At 42.4% G+C, this 16,322-nt stretch overlaps 1 protein-coding gene across 1 annotated transcript in view; it reads right to left on the bottom strand.

Moving 5' to 3' along the window:
* DNAH6 (dynein axonemal heavy chain 6) overlaps positions 1–16,322 on the bottom strand; it is a 190,541-nt gene continuing 174,219 nt past the window's right edge. Inside the window, exons 67-73 of the mRNA XM_034774925.1 lie at positions 13,888–14,017; positions 9,823–9,950; positions 8,193–8,378; positions 6,587–6,659; positions 4,508–4,659; positions 3,877–4,099; positions 1–284 (exon numbers count right to left, since the gene is read on the bottom strand). Coding sequence (XP_034630816.1) covers positions 181–284; positions 3,877–4,099; positions 4,508–4,659; positions 6,587–6,659; positions 8,193–8,378; positions 9,823–9,950; positions 13,888–14,017 — 996 coding nt within the window. The 3' untranslated portion in view covers positions 1–180. The remainder of the gene's footprint in view (positions 285–3,876; positions 4,100–4,507; positions 4,660–6,586; positions 6,660–8,192; positions 8,379–9,822; positions 9,951–13,887; positions 14,018–16,322) is intronic.

Raw genomic sequence — 16,322 nt, 5'->3', positions numbered from 1 at the left:
TATCAGGCAACATTTTATTTTATAAAATCTAATACAAATGAAAAACTAAATTATAGATTAGTAGTCAGTATTATTATACTGTCAGGAGTCGAGGATTGTGATAATGCTAAAACCATTCTGCTGGTCTACATCGTGAATGTGATTTACACATACTCCTGCTGGATTGTAACGGCACCCTGCTTACTCATTCAGCTGGCAGAGCAAGGCCGATCCTTTCGATATCCAGTAGTCACTTGGTCTTTTGGAGGGTAATAAGACTGTTACCACAAAATTGGTAGAATGACCTAGTTAAAAAAGCAAAGAGAAAAACTGTTACCATTTACCTAAGCAATGCAAATCAGTATGTCAACGCCACATTATGGTGGAGAATTTAACCCCCACCACCAGCACATTCAGAACCAAGGTTGCTACAACATCCCATGCCTACTGCATTACAATACATCTCTCATCAGATATCAGTGGGCAGTGTCACATACTATCAGGCAAAGTATTATATAATTTCACAAGCAAACTGATTACTTTCAAAATTGCTAAATGCCAACAGGGTACTTACCTATAATATCATTTACAAAACCTAAGCACTTAAAAACAAATAAATGAATAGTCAAGGGCATCAGAAATCTTACGCTATCCATGTAATAAGCAAGTACACTGGGCCAGATTCTGATATCCTTACTCACGCTGAGTAGCACCTACTCCACAAGTGGTCCCACTGATTTCAGGTAAGGTGCTATTCAATGTAAGCATATCAGAATCTGTCCCATTTGTTTTCTCCAATATAAAGAAATGTCGATTTCATCAAAGCACAACAACCTCAACATGGCCCCATGGATTGCTGTGGTATTTAAGTATTATTTTTGTTATCTTAATTGCAATATCTACATACATTTGGAGGAATTTACTCCATTAATTTTATCAGGACTTCAGTAGTCTCCATTCAAAATGTGAGAGTTTTGCCTTTCACAAACAGATATGGTTATGAGGAGTACTTGTGGCACCTTAGAGACTAACAAATTTATTTGGTTTCAGAGTAGCAGCCGTGTTAGTCTGTATCCGCAAAAAGAACAGGAGTACTTGTGGCACCTTAGAGACTAACAAATTTATTAGAGCATAAGCTTTCGTGGGCTACTGCCCACTTCTTCAGATGCATATAGAGTGGAACATATATTGAGGAGATATATATACACACATACAGAGAGCATGAACAGGTGGGAGTTGTCTTACCAACTCTGAGAGGCCAATTAAGTAAGAGAATTTTTTTTTTTGAAGTGATAATCAAGCTAGCCCAGTACAGACAGTTTGATAAGAAGTGTGAGAATACTTACAAGGGGAGATAGATTCAATGTTTGTAATGGCTCAGCCATTCCCAGTCCTTATTCAATCCTGAGTTGATTGTATCTAGTTTGCATATCAATTCCAGCTCAGTAGTCTCTCGTTGGAGTCTGTTTTTGAAGTTTTTCTGTAAGATAGCCACCTGCAGGTCTGTCATTGAATGGCCAGACAGGTTAAAGTGTTCTCCCACTGGTTTTTGAGTATTCTGATTCCTGATGTCAGATTTGTGTCCATTAATTCTTTTGCGTAGAGACTGTCCGGTTTGGCCAATGTACATGGCAGAGGGGCATTGCTGGCAAATGATGGCATAAATTACATTGGTAGATGTGCAGGTGAACGAGCCCCTGATGGTATGGCTGATGTGATTAGGTCCTATGATGATGTCACTTGAATAGATATGTGGACAGAGTTGGCATCGGGCTTTGTTACAAGGATAGGTTCCTGGGTCAGTGTTTTTGTTCAGTGATGTGTGGTTGCTGGTGAGTATTTGCTTTAGGTTGGGGGGTTGTCTGTAAGCGAGGACAGCTCTGTCTCCCAAGATCTGTGAGAGTAAAGGATCATCTTTCAGGATAGGTTGTAGATCTCTGATGATGCGCTGGAGAAGTTTTAGTTGGGGGCTGAAGGTGACAGCTAGTGGTGTTCTGTTATTTTCTTTGTTGGGCCTGTCTTGTAGGAGGTGACTTCTGGGTACTCTTCTGGCTCTGTCAATCTGTTTTTTCACTTCAGCAGGTGGGTATTGTAGTTTTAAGAATGCTTGATAGAGATCTTGTAGGTGCTTGTCTCTATCTGAGGGATTGGAGCAAATGCGGTTATATCTTAGAGCTTGGCTGTAGACAATGGATCATGTGGTGCGTCCTGGATGGAAGCTGGAGGCATGTAGGTAAGTGTAGCGGTCAGTAGGTTTCCGGTATAGGGTGGTATTTATGTGACCATCGCTTATTAGCACAGTAGTGTCCAGGAAACGGACCGCTTGTGTGGATTGATCTAGGCTGAGGTTGATGGTGGGATGGAAATTATTGAAATCATGGTGGAATTCCTCAAGGGCTTCTTTTCCATGGGTCCAGATGATAAAGATGTCATCAATATAGCGCAAGTAGAGTAGGGGCGTTAGGGGACGAGAGCTAAGGAAGCGTTGTTCTAAGTCAGCCATAAAAATGTTGGCATACTGTGGGGCCATGCGGGTACCCATAGCAGTGCCGCTGACTTGAAGGTATATATTGTCCCCAAATGTGAAATAGTTGTGGGTGAGGACAAAGTCACAAAGTTCAGCCACCAGGTTAGCTGTGACATTATTGGGGATACTGTTCCTGATAGCTTGTAGTCCATCTTTGTGTGGAATATTGGTGTAGAGGGCTTCTACATCCATAATGGCCAGGATGGTGTCTTCTGGAAGATCATCAATGGATTGTAGTTTCCTCAGGAAGTCAGTGGTGTCTCAAAGATAGCTGGGAGTGCTGGTAGCGTAGGGTCTGACGAGAGAGTCCACATAACCAGACAAGCCTGATGTTAGGGTGCCAATGCCTGAGATGATGGGGCGTCCAGGATTTCCAGGTTTATGGATCTTGGGTAGCAAATCGAATACCCCTGGTTGGGGTTCTAGGCATGTGTCTGTACGAATTTGTTCCTGTGCTTTGTCAGGGAGTTTTTTTAGCAGATGGTGTAGTTTCTTTAGGTACATTTATTTGGGCATATTTACAGAAATCACTATATTTGCTATTGCGAATACCTAGGGATGTTTTTGAAAATATGAAGGCAATTTTATTTAGGAAACTCACAGTTTTTTAAGAGTGACCATTGTAATAAAATCAGACTGAACAATGAAGACAAAAACAATACGAAGGAAAATCAGGCAATGTTCTAAGGGGAAACTGTGAAAGAGCTGCATGTGCACTTCAGTGGTTGTGGTTTCCAGAAGGCACACTTATTTCACGTGACCTCTGTAACTCCTGATATTATTAAATTCTTTTAGCTGACTAGTCAGCTTCTGAATCTCGCATCTGAAGCTGAAACATAGCAGTGTGGAGCTAATAAAATCTACTTGTATTTGGAGAAAGTTTTTTTTTGCGGAGTTATACTATTGCATTAATAACTCCAGATTGCAACGGCTTTATCAAAAAGCTAAGTATTATTTATTTAGAACAAAAGCATTTCAGAGAAAACAGAGATGAAAACAATAAACAGACCACATGCTTGCTTGTCTTTCTCTAAGGCTTAACCTGAGAGCATTCCCTCGGAGCCAGGAAAGCCTCAATTGCTCTCAGCCATTCCCGCAGGACCCGTGTCTCTCTTCCTTCTCACTCTTCTTAGATTATTACACAGCAAGTAAATAACATACGGAAAGGTGGAACTGTTTTGACAAAGAGGCCACAGGCCAAATTTGAGCTCTTATTGCAAACCTAGGAAAATTCCTTTTTAAATGACTTATGGGCACAACTTTCATTTAAAAGTTTAGACAAAGTTAATGCCTGAGTACTCCCCATTCAGAATCTCCACATTATACACTTCTGATTTGGATAAGAACTATGACTTTAAAGAAACGGTTACCTGTGGTGGAGAGTGTCCCAGCTCTGGCTCCAGTTTTATAAAGTGGTGATTGATACAAAGATGGATTTGGTTCATAATTTCGATGGGGCTCAAAATGCACCACTGGCAACATTGGATTCATTTGCCTAGGTAAGGCGTCTTCTATAACCATCTCTTCATCATCCCAACGACTGGCATCCATGAACATACCATGTACCAATACACCATCTTCTGGAGAGGGTAACTGAAATAAACAGCAGGTGACAAGAATGCAAAATCTCCCAAATTTATAAACAAACAAAAATGAACTGAATGATCAAAGTTGAATGACACGTTCACATCACCATAAGAAGTTCTAGCTTCCTGGGGGAAGAGGACAGGACATGTACTTAGAAAACTCTACCACTACAGCTGCCTGAAAATTATCTAATTTTCAAATTTTGGATGAAATTTTTTTTACACAAATTTTCAACATTTTTCAACCCACTCTAAGGAAAACAGAACATAAAGTCCTGATGCTCAAAGTTTTGTGTGTTATTAAACAGTAGTTTTAATCTCAGTTTATGTAGAGTCAATGTCAATTTTTGCTCAAAAGAGATGATATGAAGGATTTTTACTTTTACTTCAGTATTGATAATAAACTCCAAAATACCTGCATATCCATAGGTAATTCTTGTCCAAATTGGCACACTTTTAATGCTTCTGTAACTTGTGCTTGATCTCGATAAACAGGGATGACATTATAGCTGAAACTAAGCTCATCTATTGGTAAGTTATATTTCCGAGCATGATTTTGAAGAGTGCCTGGCAGATTGAAAAAACGTATTTTTTAAATAAAATTGGGAGAGGGGTCAGTTGGAGTGTGCAGTCAAGAAAGTTCACTTGACCAACTGTAAATGGGAACAAGACATTTCACCCATGCAACAGAGCTGCCTGCATGTTTACCACTGAGAATAAAAATGCTAAAAGCTACCATCTTGCTATCCATTAGAGATGGATTGCTATCCATTAGAGAATTTTCCATCAAAATCACTATTTGGTGGAAAATGCAGTTTCTGCAAAACTGAAATTTTCTATAGGAATATTTTCATTTTGCTGAAACTTTTCAAATTTCCATTTGGAAAATCTAAACAAATGATGTCATTTTGGGTCAATTCAGCCTGAATCTAAATATTTTTGGTTTGTTGAATTGACCTGAAATGTTTTGAGTCAGTTCAAGATTAAACTGTATTTCCCTATCATGCCACATCACCTCCTGAGGTTGTAGATTTGGGTGCCTGATGCCCCCCCCCCCCCCCCCCCCCCGTTCTCTCTGATGGGCCAGGTTCCTTAGCCAGACTTCATCTCCCATGAGGTAACGTGAACTCTCCTCCAACCCAACTGTGTGGTACAGCATGGGAATCACATGACTGTGGTGCATCACAGTAGCTGTAGTCTGGCCAGGAAGCCCAGCCTACAGGGGAAAAAGAGGATACTAAGCACTATAGAGAAATGTGACAGCATAAGGAGATATAGTTTAATGTTGAACTGACCCAAGGCCAAATGTTCTGAGCATGCAAGAAATCCAAATGAAACATTTGCATTTGGGAGTACTGGAATGTTTTGCCATAGCTGCATAGAAATGTTTTGGAACATCTCATTCTGTGACAATGATATTTTAACTTTTCATCCTGGTTTGTGATGAAAACAAATGTTGAAACTTCTGAATTTCCCATGGGATGGAAATTCCAATTTTCACTCGGCCTTACTCTGCACCCGAACTGGAAAACTGCAAGCTAACAGAACACTCCTTTAGCTGTGACTAGTGCATGAAAAATGTTGGAAACATACAAACTTGCACACAGACACATGGAACCCTATATCTTAGTGACAGACAAGTGGGAGTTTTATAATCTAAGTATTGCAATTATTAACTCTACTCTGCAATCAAGGAAGCAGAGCTCTCAGTAATAACTATTTATAGTGTGTAACAACGATCTGGATGCTTTCTTTGCCTACTTGAAAACAGTCTGCCTAAAACAAATCAAACTGTGTTCATTTACATGTACTTTCTTTCTTTACTTGTATTCCAATGAAATACTATACTAGTCTTTCAGCTTTCTGGGATTCGGCTGGAGACAGGGCTATGAGACCTCTCTCTTTCAGGGGAGGAAAAGAATCAGGTTGAGTGATGCTGTCTCCAATCTTTGGTTTCTGCTTCAGTGAGGGGAGAATTAGCAAAGGCTTTCCTCCTATACGTACTGTTCTTGCAGAGCTAAGGCTTGGAAAGACCATCCCCTCCAGCTTCTCTGTATAGGTGTAAAAGCGAAAGGACAGAGCCAGAAAGGGCTGCACACTCTTCTGCTTCTATTTCTCATACAAAGGCTCCACTTGCTTTTAGTGAGAGTTATTGGGCTGTAGGAAATTATCTCTATTTCTCTTCTTTGGTGGGGTGGGGCAAAACAGGACACTCTGCATGTCTCACTAGGGAGGGTGTACCACAAGGACTGGCAATCCTGATTACAGCTCAGCAGATGGCAGCCCCAAAGAGCTATTGTTTGCTCAAAACCCAGGCCATTTTCAGCTATGTGCAAAGAAGAAAGCCCTGAAAGTCCCGGAAAACACATGCAGGGCTTCGGAGCACCCCGGACTTGGCAACTTTGTGTCCTGGCACATTTTGTTTTGTAGAGCAGGCAACAGGAAAGACAAGCTTTTACACATGTACATTACTTTTATTGACTTTTTTTTTTACCTGTCAGGAATCCTTGTGGAAAAAAGAAACCAGAGATCCAGAACGACTTCGGTTGACCCCTTCTGAGCCAGGACTAAAACCAGAACATTTTAGTGGATGTTATTTATGAAGCTTCACATTTCCTGCACATTCTCATTACATTAAGGGCCAAATTCAACTTGCTGTAAGTTGGCACAACCTCATTGACTTCAACTGCACCCACAAACAGCAGAGTTGAGTTTGGTCCCAAGATCAGAACCCCATTCCACAAGATTCAAACCACGTACGGTTAATTTTATACTTCTTTATGGTACAGGAAAAAAGATCTTATGTAACAGACATGTCCATTTTACTTTACACTTATAAAGTATGCATGCTACAGCTGGCTCCTACAGTGCTTATCATTAAAATCTTGTCAAACTGCCTTAAGAAATAAATAATGTATCATAGTATTTGTACTGGTTCTTAGATATTCCCTGTGGCAAACACAGAGAAATACAGGGAACACTGCAAACACTGAGTTAACCACATCTGTTTATCTAGGGCAAAATGGAAGGTTTTAACAGTGACCAATGTAACTCCATAACAGGTTGCCCCAAGTCCCCTGATCCTAACACCCCTTGACTTTGCAGTTGAATCAGAGATAATCCTAAACCACAAAATTTGGATCCAGATCCCAAGGTGGTAATTATAGAATGCCAGGCTGCCATACAGAACACGGCCAATAGGCATGTTACATCCCACTTGGCATAGACACGCTACAAGGAGCATGGTGAAAACTGAAGTGGAAAAGGTGATATTTCTACATTAACGGCAGGGAGGAGCACATCTCAAAAGGAAAAACTCCAGAGGTTAGGTCTGCGAAGCAACCACAATCTCAACTACTTGTCCAATTCCTAGCCAAACCTTTTGAAGATCCATCATGTAATCCTCCCATGGCCCACTGATCACCTCTGAAGAGACTTTGAAAATGGGACTTTGAAGGTGGAAGGAGTTGTGGGAAGGGAAAGCGAAGGGCTGTGAGGGAGCCTACAGGCAATGGCAGTGCCTGCAGTACCAGTGAGTCCACGCCGATACTAGTAACAGCAACAAGCTTATGGTGGAGATCGGGAAACTGTTAATAAATATCAGTACATGTCTTACTGAAGGGGAAGGAGAAAGGAAAACCTACCACGACTGGCATGGCTACCAGTCCCAGATGGGGCATGATCTCCCTGGCACACAGGAAAATGCTGAGATAGCTGAGTTGTGGGGAGTGCAAGTAGCTCCTTTTTAAGAGAGTAGCAAGAGCAGCTCCCCAGTGCGCCCCTCCCAGTGCCCCGATGGCATTATGCCTTTCCTATGAAGCACAATGGCATTTGTGACTGAAAGCAGATTGAAACCATGTCTCCAGAAATGGATAAGGCCAGTATTTGGATCTGGGTTACCTCTTTCCCCTTTATCCAGGATTTCCGAGAGCGTTATATGTTATACAGTTTTGATTTTAAAATTCTGGGGAGAGGATTAGGTGGGAAGTTTGGGTACGGTGGTTTTGGGCCAAGCTTCTCTTTCAAGCTTCTGGAATGACCAAATTCAGTCCTTGAGCAAGGACCTAGCACACCACCTCATCATAAGGCAATTTACTTACATCTACAAAGGTTGTCCTTAGTACAAGGTCTTTTACCCATCCTCCTAATGGCTTCAGAGAAGGGTATGCTGCATTGGCCCAGAGTGTGGGAACTTGGTTGTTAAGAAAACTGTTGTATACTTTCTCCATCTCTTCCGACATCACCACAAAACCAGCAATAGCTTTGTTGAGGGTTTCTAAAGAGCTCTGAAAAATAAAAATGTTATAATGTACCAAACCATAAATACCTTTACTGAAGCTGCATTTTTTGCAATGGCTGTTATGGAAATTGTGGATCCCATGAACTTCATCTAAAATAACATTCGTGGCTTTTAAATGCAGATGTGTGGACATGCTAATAAACATTTGAACCAATTTCAGAGAACACTGAAAACTGCCAAATTAAAATCTGGGAAGCTAAGTGCCTGATCATGACCACCTCCTGCAGAGCCATGACCATTCTCACGTCCCAGTCAGAGTTGGCCAATGAGAGAACAAGACATCTCCTCAGTGGATATAGTAGCCTGTCACAAGGCCCCTGTAGGTGGGTCTCAGACTCTGTGTTTTCTCTGGGATTAGGGAAAAAGTCACTGAGTTTACAGAACTGTCAGAGGCAGGAAAGCAGTGCAGAAGAAGATACAGTATCTCTCTCTCTACCCACCTTCCTGGACTCTGGCTGCCGAGGAATAGAAGCAACAGGTACTAGAGATGGTTATTTTAACTGGCTGGAATGTGTTTAAATAATTTTAGATAGGTTTTACTGCAAAAATAAAGGATATTTTGATCAAATTAATGTATACAGTGACTTTTGGCACTGTGCGCCTCCCTCCCCACATAATCGGATTGTGGATTTTCATATGATTTACGGTCACAAACCACTAGCCTGAACCTTTTATTTTCCTTGTACTCTGGTCAAACGTTTTCCCACCCAACATTAGTACTGTTTAAAGAATACTCTCTTCTACAACGTTTTGACAGCAAGAGTAAGCATAATCCCTTGCACCCATAACAATCTGTGCGGCCCTTCTTAGGTAAGGAGTTTAAATAATTTCTCTAGATGCTAATGATGAAATCCACCTAGCAAAACTACCAAGTGGACAAGTATGCAATGGTTGCAAACATTTAAACAGGTGATCCCACACTGTAACAGAACCAGCTATTTAGGGGTAGATTATTTGTTATCTACACCTTGGTCCCGCCTCTTTGCTGCCTGTGGAACATAACAGCCTACTCTCCTGTGGGCTGACATACTTTGGTCTCATTTCAGTTGTTGGTGGCCTGTGATATGCAGGAGGTTAGCCATGATGAGCTAGTGGTCCCTTCTGGCCTTAAACACTATGACTCTATACACAGCCACGTCTAGTCAGTTTCACTAGGGAGGACGGGAGTAATTTACTACTCCCATTTAAGGAGTGTAGCATACTCGTCCCCTGGCAGCCAGCCAGCTCTGCCTGCTCCCTCACCTGCCGTGGGAGGAACATCTCAGTAAGAGCCCCTGCAGGAGTTGTGATTGTGGGTAACCGTTAGATGCACTGCACCACGAAGGGGGGCCCTTACACCCCGACAGAGCACAGGGCAGAGGTACAATCTAGCTATAGAGCTTCCAGTAACACTGCCACCCAATGTAAAATGAGTCAATTGAGTGTCATACTCTTAACAAGTCGAGCAGATTGTTGAACCGATCCACTTCTTGTCCAAGTACAGTAGTTAAAGAGTCCACACGTCCTTTGTCATCCTTGACAAAAAGGCTTTCTGAAGCAGTGTCTATATCCAGTTTTCCTGCAATAGAAGCCCTTGTTTATCACTCAGAAAGAGCTGGTGTCACTACTGCGAGGGAAGGAGGAGAGGAACAATGTTATCCCTCAATCGGAAAACTGCCAGTTTCCTTCCTGATGAGCTGTCTCCAAGTTCACCTCTGCTGGGGAGCTCCTCAGGGACTGGCGGGAAATAACCCCCCTGCTTGCTCCCATCCAAGTTTTGGGAGTAGCTTTGCTACAGCAGTCTTGGGTCTGGAGTCGCCTCCCCCATGCCCACCTTCCCTCACACAGGGAGAATGAGCGATGGATAAGGCTACGGTTATGGCACGGAGGTCACGGAAGACACAGAATCTGTGACTTCAGCCCTGGCAGCTGGGAGCAGCAGGGAGCTGCAGGGTACCTCCGCTGCCAATGGCAGGGGGACCCCGGCAGCTCCCCGCCCACCGCCGCGGGGCAGGGGGACCCTGGCAGCTCCCTGCTACCGACGTGGAAGGGCAGGGGGAACCCCGCAGCTCCCCAGTCACCACGGTGGGACAGGAGAACCCCCGCTGCTCCCTGCCACCACAGAAGGGCAGGGGGAACCCCGCAGCAGCCGGCTGCCATGAGGAGCAGAGGGACCTCCGCAGCTCCCCACTGCGGTGGTGGCAGGGGGATTCCCACAGCGCTCCCTGCTGCTGGTGAGGGGGAAGGGGGACCCTGGAGCTCTGAGCCTCCGCAGGTGGTGGGGGCCCCAGAGCTCCCACCTACCCCGCAACTGCCCAGTCCCATCCATTTTATCATAGATATTTTTAGTAGAAGTCAGGCACAGGTCACAGGCTTCCGTTAATTTTTCTTTATTGCCCGTGACCTGTCCATGACTTTTACTGAAAAAAATTATCCATGACAAAATCTTAGCCTTAGCGATGGATCATTGAGTGGTGCACCACCAGTCCCAATCCCCTTCTGAACCCCTGCTGGGTAGCGATGTGCAGGGAAGCCTGGGTAGAGCGAAGGTCTGTGCCCCACCGGCATCCAAAATCTTCCCTGGGGCAGAGAGGCAGCAGGACCACTCGTGAGCTAGTGCCCTCACAGGAGGGGCAGGGTTTGTCCTTAACAATATACATGTTTGGGCAAGAAAGCCCAGAGACTCAGCTGGTACAAATCAGCTGAACTGAAGTCAACGGAGCAGTGCCAATTTACCCCAGTTGAAGATCTGGCCTCTTGTTATTAGACTAAATTTGATTCTTCTCATGGTGCTGCTGTTTAACATGCAGCACTGCGAGCATGAGAACAGTTCACCAAATACAGAGTCTACAAACAACATTTTCCCTTGAAAATAAAATGTACATATTACTGAGAAAGATTTCCAAAATACATGTTTGAAAATCAAGACATTCCACCTCTCTCCAAAGAGAAACCATTAAACCATTTGACATTAAAAACATATTGAAACACGTTCTTCTTAAAATGGGAACAAATTAAACATCTTCACAATGATTACGGAGCAGAGAATTTCAGTGATATTTCGCTAGCTGGGGCAAGAGTTTAGGAAAAAACCACCACATGTAGATAATTGCACCTGATGTGTTTGCGTATTAACGGCACAATGGTGCATAATTTTAAAAAAATGTAATTATTGTACATGGATTTAACAGTTACAACTGTTTAGAAAATCTTATGTTCTGACAAACTAATTGGTATGACAGGATATCATAGCAACAAGCTTCATCCTTTGTTCCCCAAGGGAATCTTCATTGTTTTCTGGTGAACAGCTTTAACGACACGTTCCCCCAGCTCTTAGGCGCATTAGGAAGGATCTCTTAACACTGCATTTATATGCAATAGCTAAATCTCACAACATAATTTATGCCCTAACACTGCAATCAGAACCACATGGATGGACCCTCCTGCCTGCCTGGAACCCCACTGAAGTCAAAGGGGTTCTGTGTATGCATAAGGGCCTGCCAGCATGGAATCCCATTGACTTGCGCAGGAGTTTCTGTGAGGGTAAATGATGACTCCCTGTGCAGGTTTGATTGCAGGACTGAGGCCTTTAGTTGCACATCTTAAAAGTTCCTGTCCCCATGTGCAGAGGCTCCCCTTTGTTCGCAGGGTGTTAGCGCCAGTTAAGCTTGTCCCTCTTCTTGAATAGGTATTTAAGAGTGGCTGCTTAGAAGATGGAAAAGGGAGAATGCCTTTGGGAAGGCAGGTCTCCACAGCCAGGCCATATAGCACTGGGTTTAGCCCCAAGCTGAGAATATTTTCTATTTCTGTTCTCGTTTTATAGGCCGCCCTGTCACACTCATGAATAAACATTAAGGAAGAGATTTTTTTGACTAAGAAAAATCAGGAAAACACGTACGCGTGTGCCTTACTTTAAAGCACATACTTAAATTCCATTGACTTTTACAGGATTTAAGCACCTGAATCACCACCCTTCTCTGGGGATGTCTTCCCCACTGTGTCTATATGCCACACACAACTAGTAGGATATGCCATACAGAATCAGACCACTGGTCTATCTAGTCAAATATCCTGTCTCCAATAATGGCCGGTATCAGATGCTTTACAGGAAGGCATAAACCTTTACCATTGTGCAATAACATTATAGTTATGACGACAGTGTAGTCTTAACCCCACACAGCTGTTGATTGTTTTACATTCTGAAGCATAAAAGTTATCATCTCTATAAATGTATAGTCTAGCCAGTGTAAATCTGGATATTTTGATTATCCATGCAAAATGTTTTAAATTCTAGTATGTTTTCTGTCTCAGTAACACTTTGGGGCACGATTTTCAAAGGCACAAATGATTGTTACGTGCCTAACCGTGCCTTGTCCCTATGAAAATCTCCCCCTATAGCAAGTGCTATAGGTTAATTATGAATTGTTGTTTTTTTCCCCTTTTATCATTTAAAGTACAGTATATTTTTGATCCATTTTAACAAGTTCTATTTACATGTAGTTACGTGTATGTTTATTGTGTCAGTGTGGAGATACATTCACATCTGATACCACCATATACCTCCTGTCATAAACATACAGCTAAGGGTAGCATAAAATCCCTCTTTACCCTGTAAAGGGTTAATTCCTCATTTACCTGCAAAGGGTTAAGAAGCTCAGATAACCTGGTTGGCACCTGACCAAAAGGACCAATAAGGGGAGAAGATACTTTCAAATCTATGGGGGAAGGTTTTTGTTTGTGTCTTTGTTTTGTTCTCTCGGAGTCAGCAAAGGAGCCAGGGCAGGGTAAATACATCTCCCTATACTAAGCATCTAGTATTGCAGAAATAGTAAGTAATAGCAAAGAAATGTGTTAGATTATCTTTTGTTTTAGCTTGTGAATTTTCCCTGTGTTAAGAGGGAGGTTTGTCCCTGTTTTTGTAACTTTAAAGTTTTGTCTAGAGGGGAAATCCTCTGTGTTTGGAATCTTTTTGTTACCCTGTAAAGTTATCTTCCATCCTGATTTTGCAGAGGTGATTCTTTTATCTTTTTTTAAAATAAATTTCTTTTGAGAACCTAATTGTTTTTCAGTATCCTAAAGACCCAGGGGCTTTGATCTGTGCTCACTTTGTAACCAATTGGTTAGGATATTATTCTCAAGCCTCCCCAGGAAAGGAGGTGAAGAGGTTTGGGGGGATATTTTGGGGGAGGTAGAGCTCCAAGTGGCCCTCCCTGAATGTTTGTTTAAATTACTTGGTGGTGGCAGCGATCAAGGACAAGGTGGAACTTGTGCCTTGGGAAAGTTTTAACTTAAGCTGGTAAAAATTAAGCTTAGGGGGTCTTTCATGCGGGCCCCCACATCTGTATCCCAGAGTTCAGAGTGGGGAAGGAACCCTGACACCTCCAGTGATAACAGTTTTCCTATATATGCAAAAGGTTCTTCAACAAACAAACAAACAAACAAACATATTTTTCCCAAATACCATTATATATATATGCAGTAATATTGGCAAAAACCCATTAACAACACTATCCTACCAGACAGTTTTGTCAAGATAGTGCTAGCAAGCTCTTGAACAATTTCATCATTGCTTTTTCCTGATCCTTGTGCAGTTGATCTTGGCTGAACCTCAAGTATTGTCGTGATTAAAGTGCTAGTCTCTTTACGCTGCAAAGAGAAAAACAGAAAAGCAGTGAATCTTTAAAAATTTGCCATCACAAGTTATTACTTAAATATTTTAATCTCTCTCTCTTTTTTTTTTAGGTGTTTATATTCAGAACCAATTTCTTCCAAGGAAAATTTTATAATTTGTTCACGATATTTTCATTCTTGAATTTACTTGAAAATGTAATTGAAATCTGTAAATAGGACTTTGCTCTGTTTTTAGGTGGCTTTTTTGACCAGCTATTGTTACCATAAGAAATAAGTCACCATGATCACTGAGTGTGTTATTTTGAGTCATATATATATATATATCATATATATATGAAAAAAAGCTGGAAAACATGGGAATAGTTTTTTCTCAACCTCCATCTCTTATAAAATGCATCCATTCCACTGCACTGAATTCCAGACCTTGATGCTGCTTGAATTCAGTATAAACATTTAAAATTAGATAAAAAAAGATTTGTATTTATTTTCCCCATTGACCTATCTAAAAGTAACAATTTTTACTGCTTTCTACAGAAAGAAGTGTGAAATGCATTTTTTCTCAGTACGTTTCTAACTTAGTTCATTAAACTTACTGCAGTATATACTGAATGAGACTCTAAAATTAAGGAAGTTGAGTTAAAATTTTAATGTTTTTAATTATCTTACTATTGGAAGTTATAAAATCCCTGCTTCAAACCCCTAGGACCAAAGTTTATTAAATAATGTGTAGTTTATCTTCTGTTTTTTTTAGGTGGTATGACAGGCTTTTGCTTTTATAGTGCTGTGCCGTAAGCTTATTGCGACGTTAGTCTAGTTTTTAGAATTAATATTATACTACAAGCAAAAGTGGATGTTTTTCTAATTCAGTGCTTATGACAGACAAAAGATATTGCTTTTCAATGGCATATTGTGTGTGGAAGAGAGAGTGTGTAGTTGAGATTTTCAAAGCAGTCTAGGCCAGTGGTTCTCAAAGCTGGCCCGCCACTTGTTCAGGGAAAGCCCCTAGCAGGCCGGGCCCTTTTGTTTACCTGGCGCGTCAGCAGGTGCAGCCGATCGCGGCTCCCACTGGCCGTGGTTCGCCGCTCCAGGCCAATGGGGGCTGCGGGAAGCGGCACGGGCTGAGGGACGTGCTGGCTGCCCTTCCCGCAGCCCCCATTGGCCTGNTTAGGCTTTACTTTTCTGTAGGAGTTTAGTGACTCACTAGCAGGAGTTTGTTATTAAATTATTTCCCCCACTCTACATTAAATTAATATTAATTTATTAAATATTAAATTTATATATTTATTATAAATTCTACTCTACATTAAATGATTGTCTTCATTCTACTCCAGTGGTTCTCAAACTTGGGCTGCCGCTTGTTCAGGGAAAGCCCCTGGCGGGCCAGGCAGGTTTGTTTACCTGCCGCATCTGCAGGTTCAGCCGATCACGGCTCCCACTGGCCGTGGTTTGCCGCTCCAGGCCAATGGGGGCTGCGGGAAGGGCAGCCAGCACGTCCCTCAGCCCGTGCCGCTTCCCGCAGCCCCCATTGGCCTGGAGCGGCGAACCACGGCCAGTGGGAGCCACGATCAGCCCAACCTGCGGACGTGGCAGATAAACAAACCGGCCCGGCCCACCAGGGTCTTTCCCTGAACAAGCGGCAGATTGGCTTTGAGAACTGCTGGTCTAGGGGACTTAGACATTTAACTTCCACTAAATTAATGAAAGATCATTATGTTATAGTAGCACCTTGGAGTTACCCATCAAGATCAAAGCCCTATTGTGCTAGGTGCTGTACATGCACATCACAAGAGACAGTCTCTCTCCTGGAGAGCTCTCAAATTAAATAGATAATTCTAAGGGTGGGAGAAAGGAAGTATCACTATCCCCATTTTACAGATAGGGAACAAAGACATACGGAGATTAAGTGACTTGCCTAAGGCCACCAATTCTTTGGTGAAGCCAGAACCTGAACCCAGATCACTTGAGTCCCACCCAGCTCAGGGGAGGGATAGCTCAGTGGTTTGAGCATTGGCCTGCTAAACCCAGGGTTGTGAGCTCAATCCTTGAGGGGGCCGTTTAAGGATCTGGGGCAAAAATCTGTTTGGGGATTGATCCTGCTTTGAGCAGGTGGTTGGACTAGATGATCTCCTGAGGTCCCTTCCAACCCAGGTATTCTATGATCTGTGTCTAAATCCCCTAGTCTGTTTTCAAAATCTCAACCACATTATCTAACTATTTTTAATGAGTGTTTGTATGTGTGTAATGCGGTTTTTCCTAGACTACTATGAGGGTGGATTTAAGGATTCTGGAAGATTGGGTCCCTCTAGGGAAAATGCATATG

Source organism: Trachemys scripta, chromosome 6, assembly GCF_013100865.1.
Source record: "Trachemys scripta elegans isolate TJP31775 chromosome 6, CAS_Tse_1.0, whole genome shotgun sequence".
In the NCBI taxonomy this organism is placed as follows: Eukaryota; Metazoa; Chordata; order Testudines; family Emydidae; genus Trachemys; species Trachemys scripta.
This window is presented reverse-complemented; position numbering and strand designations above follow the sequence as displayed.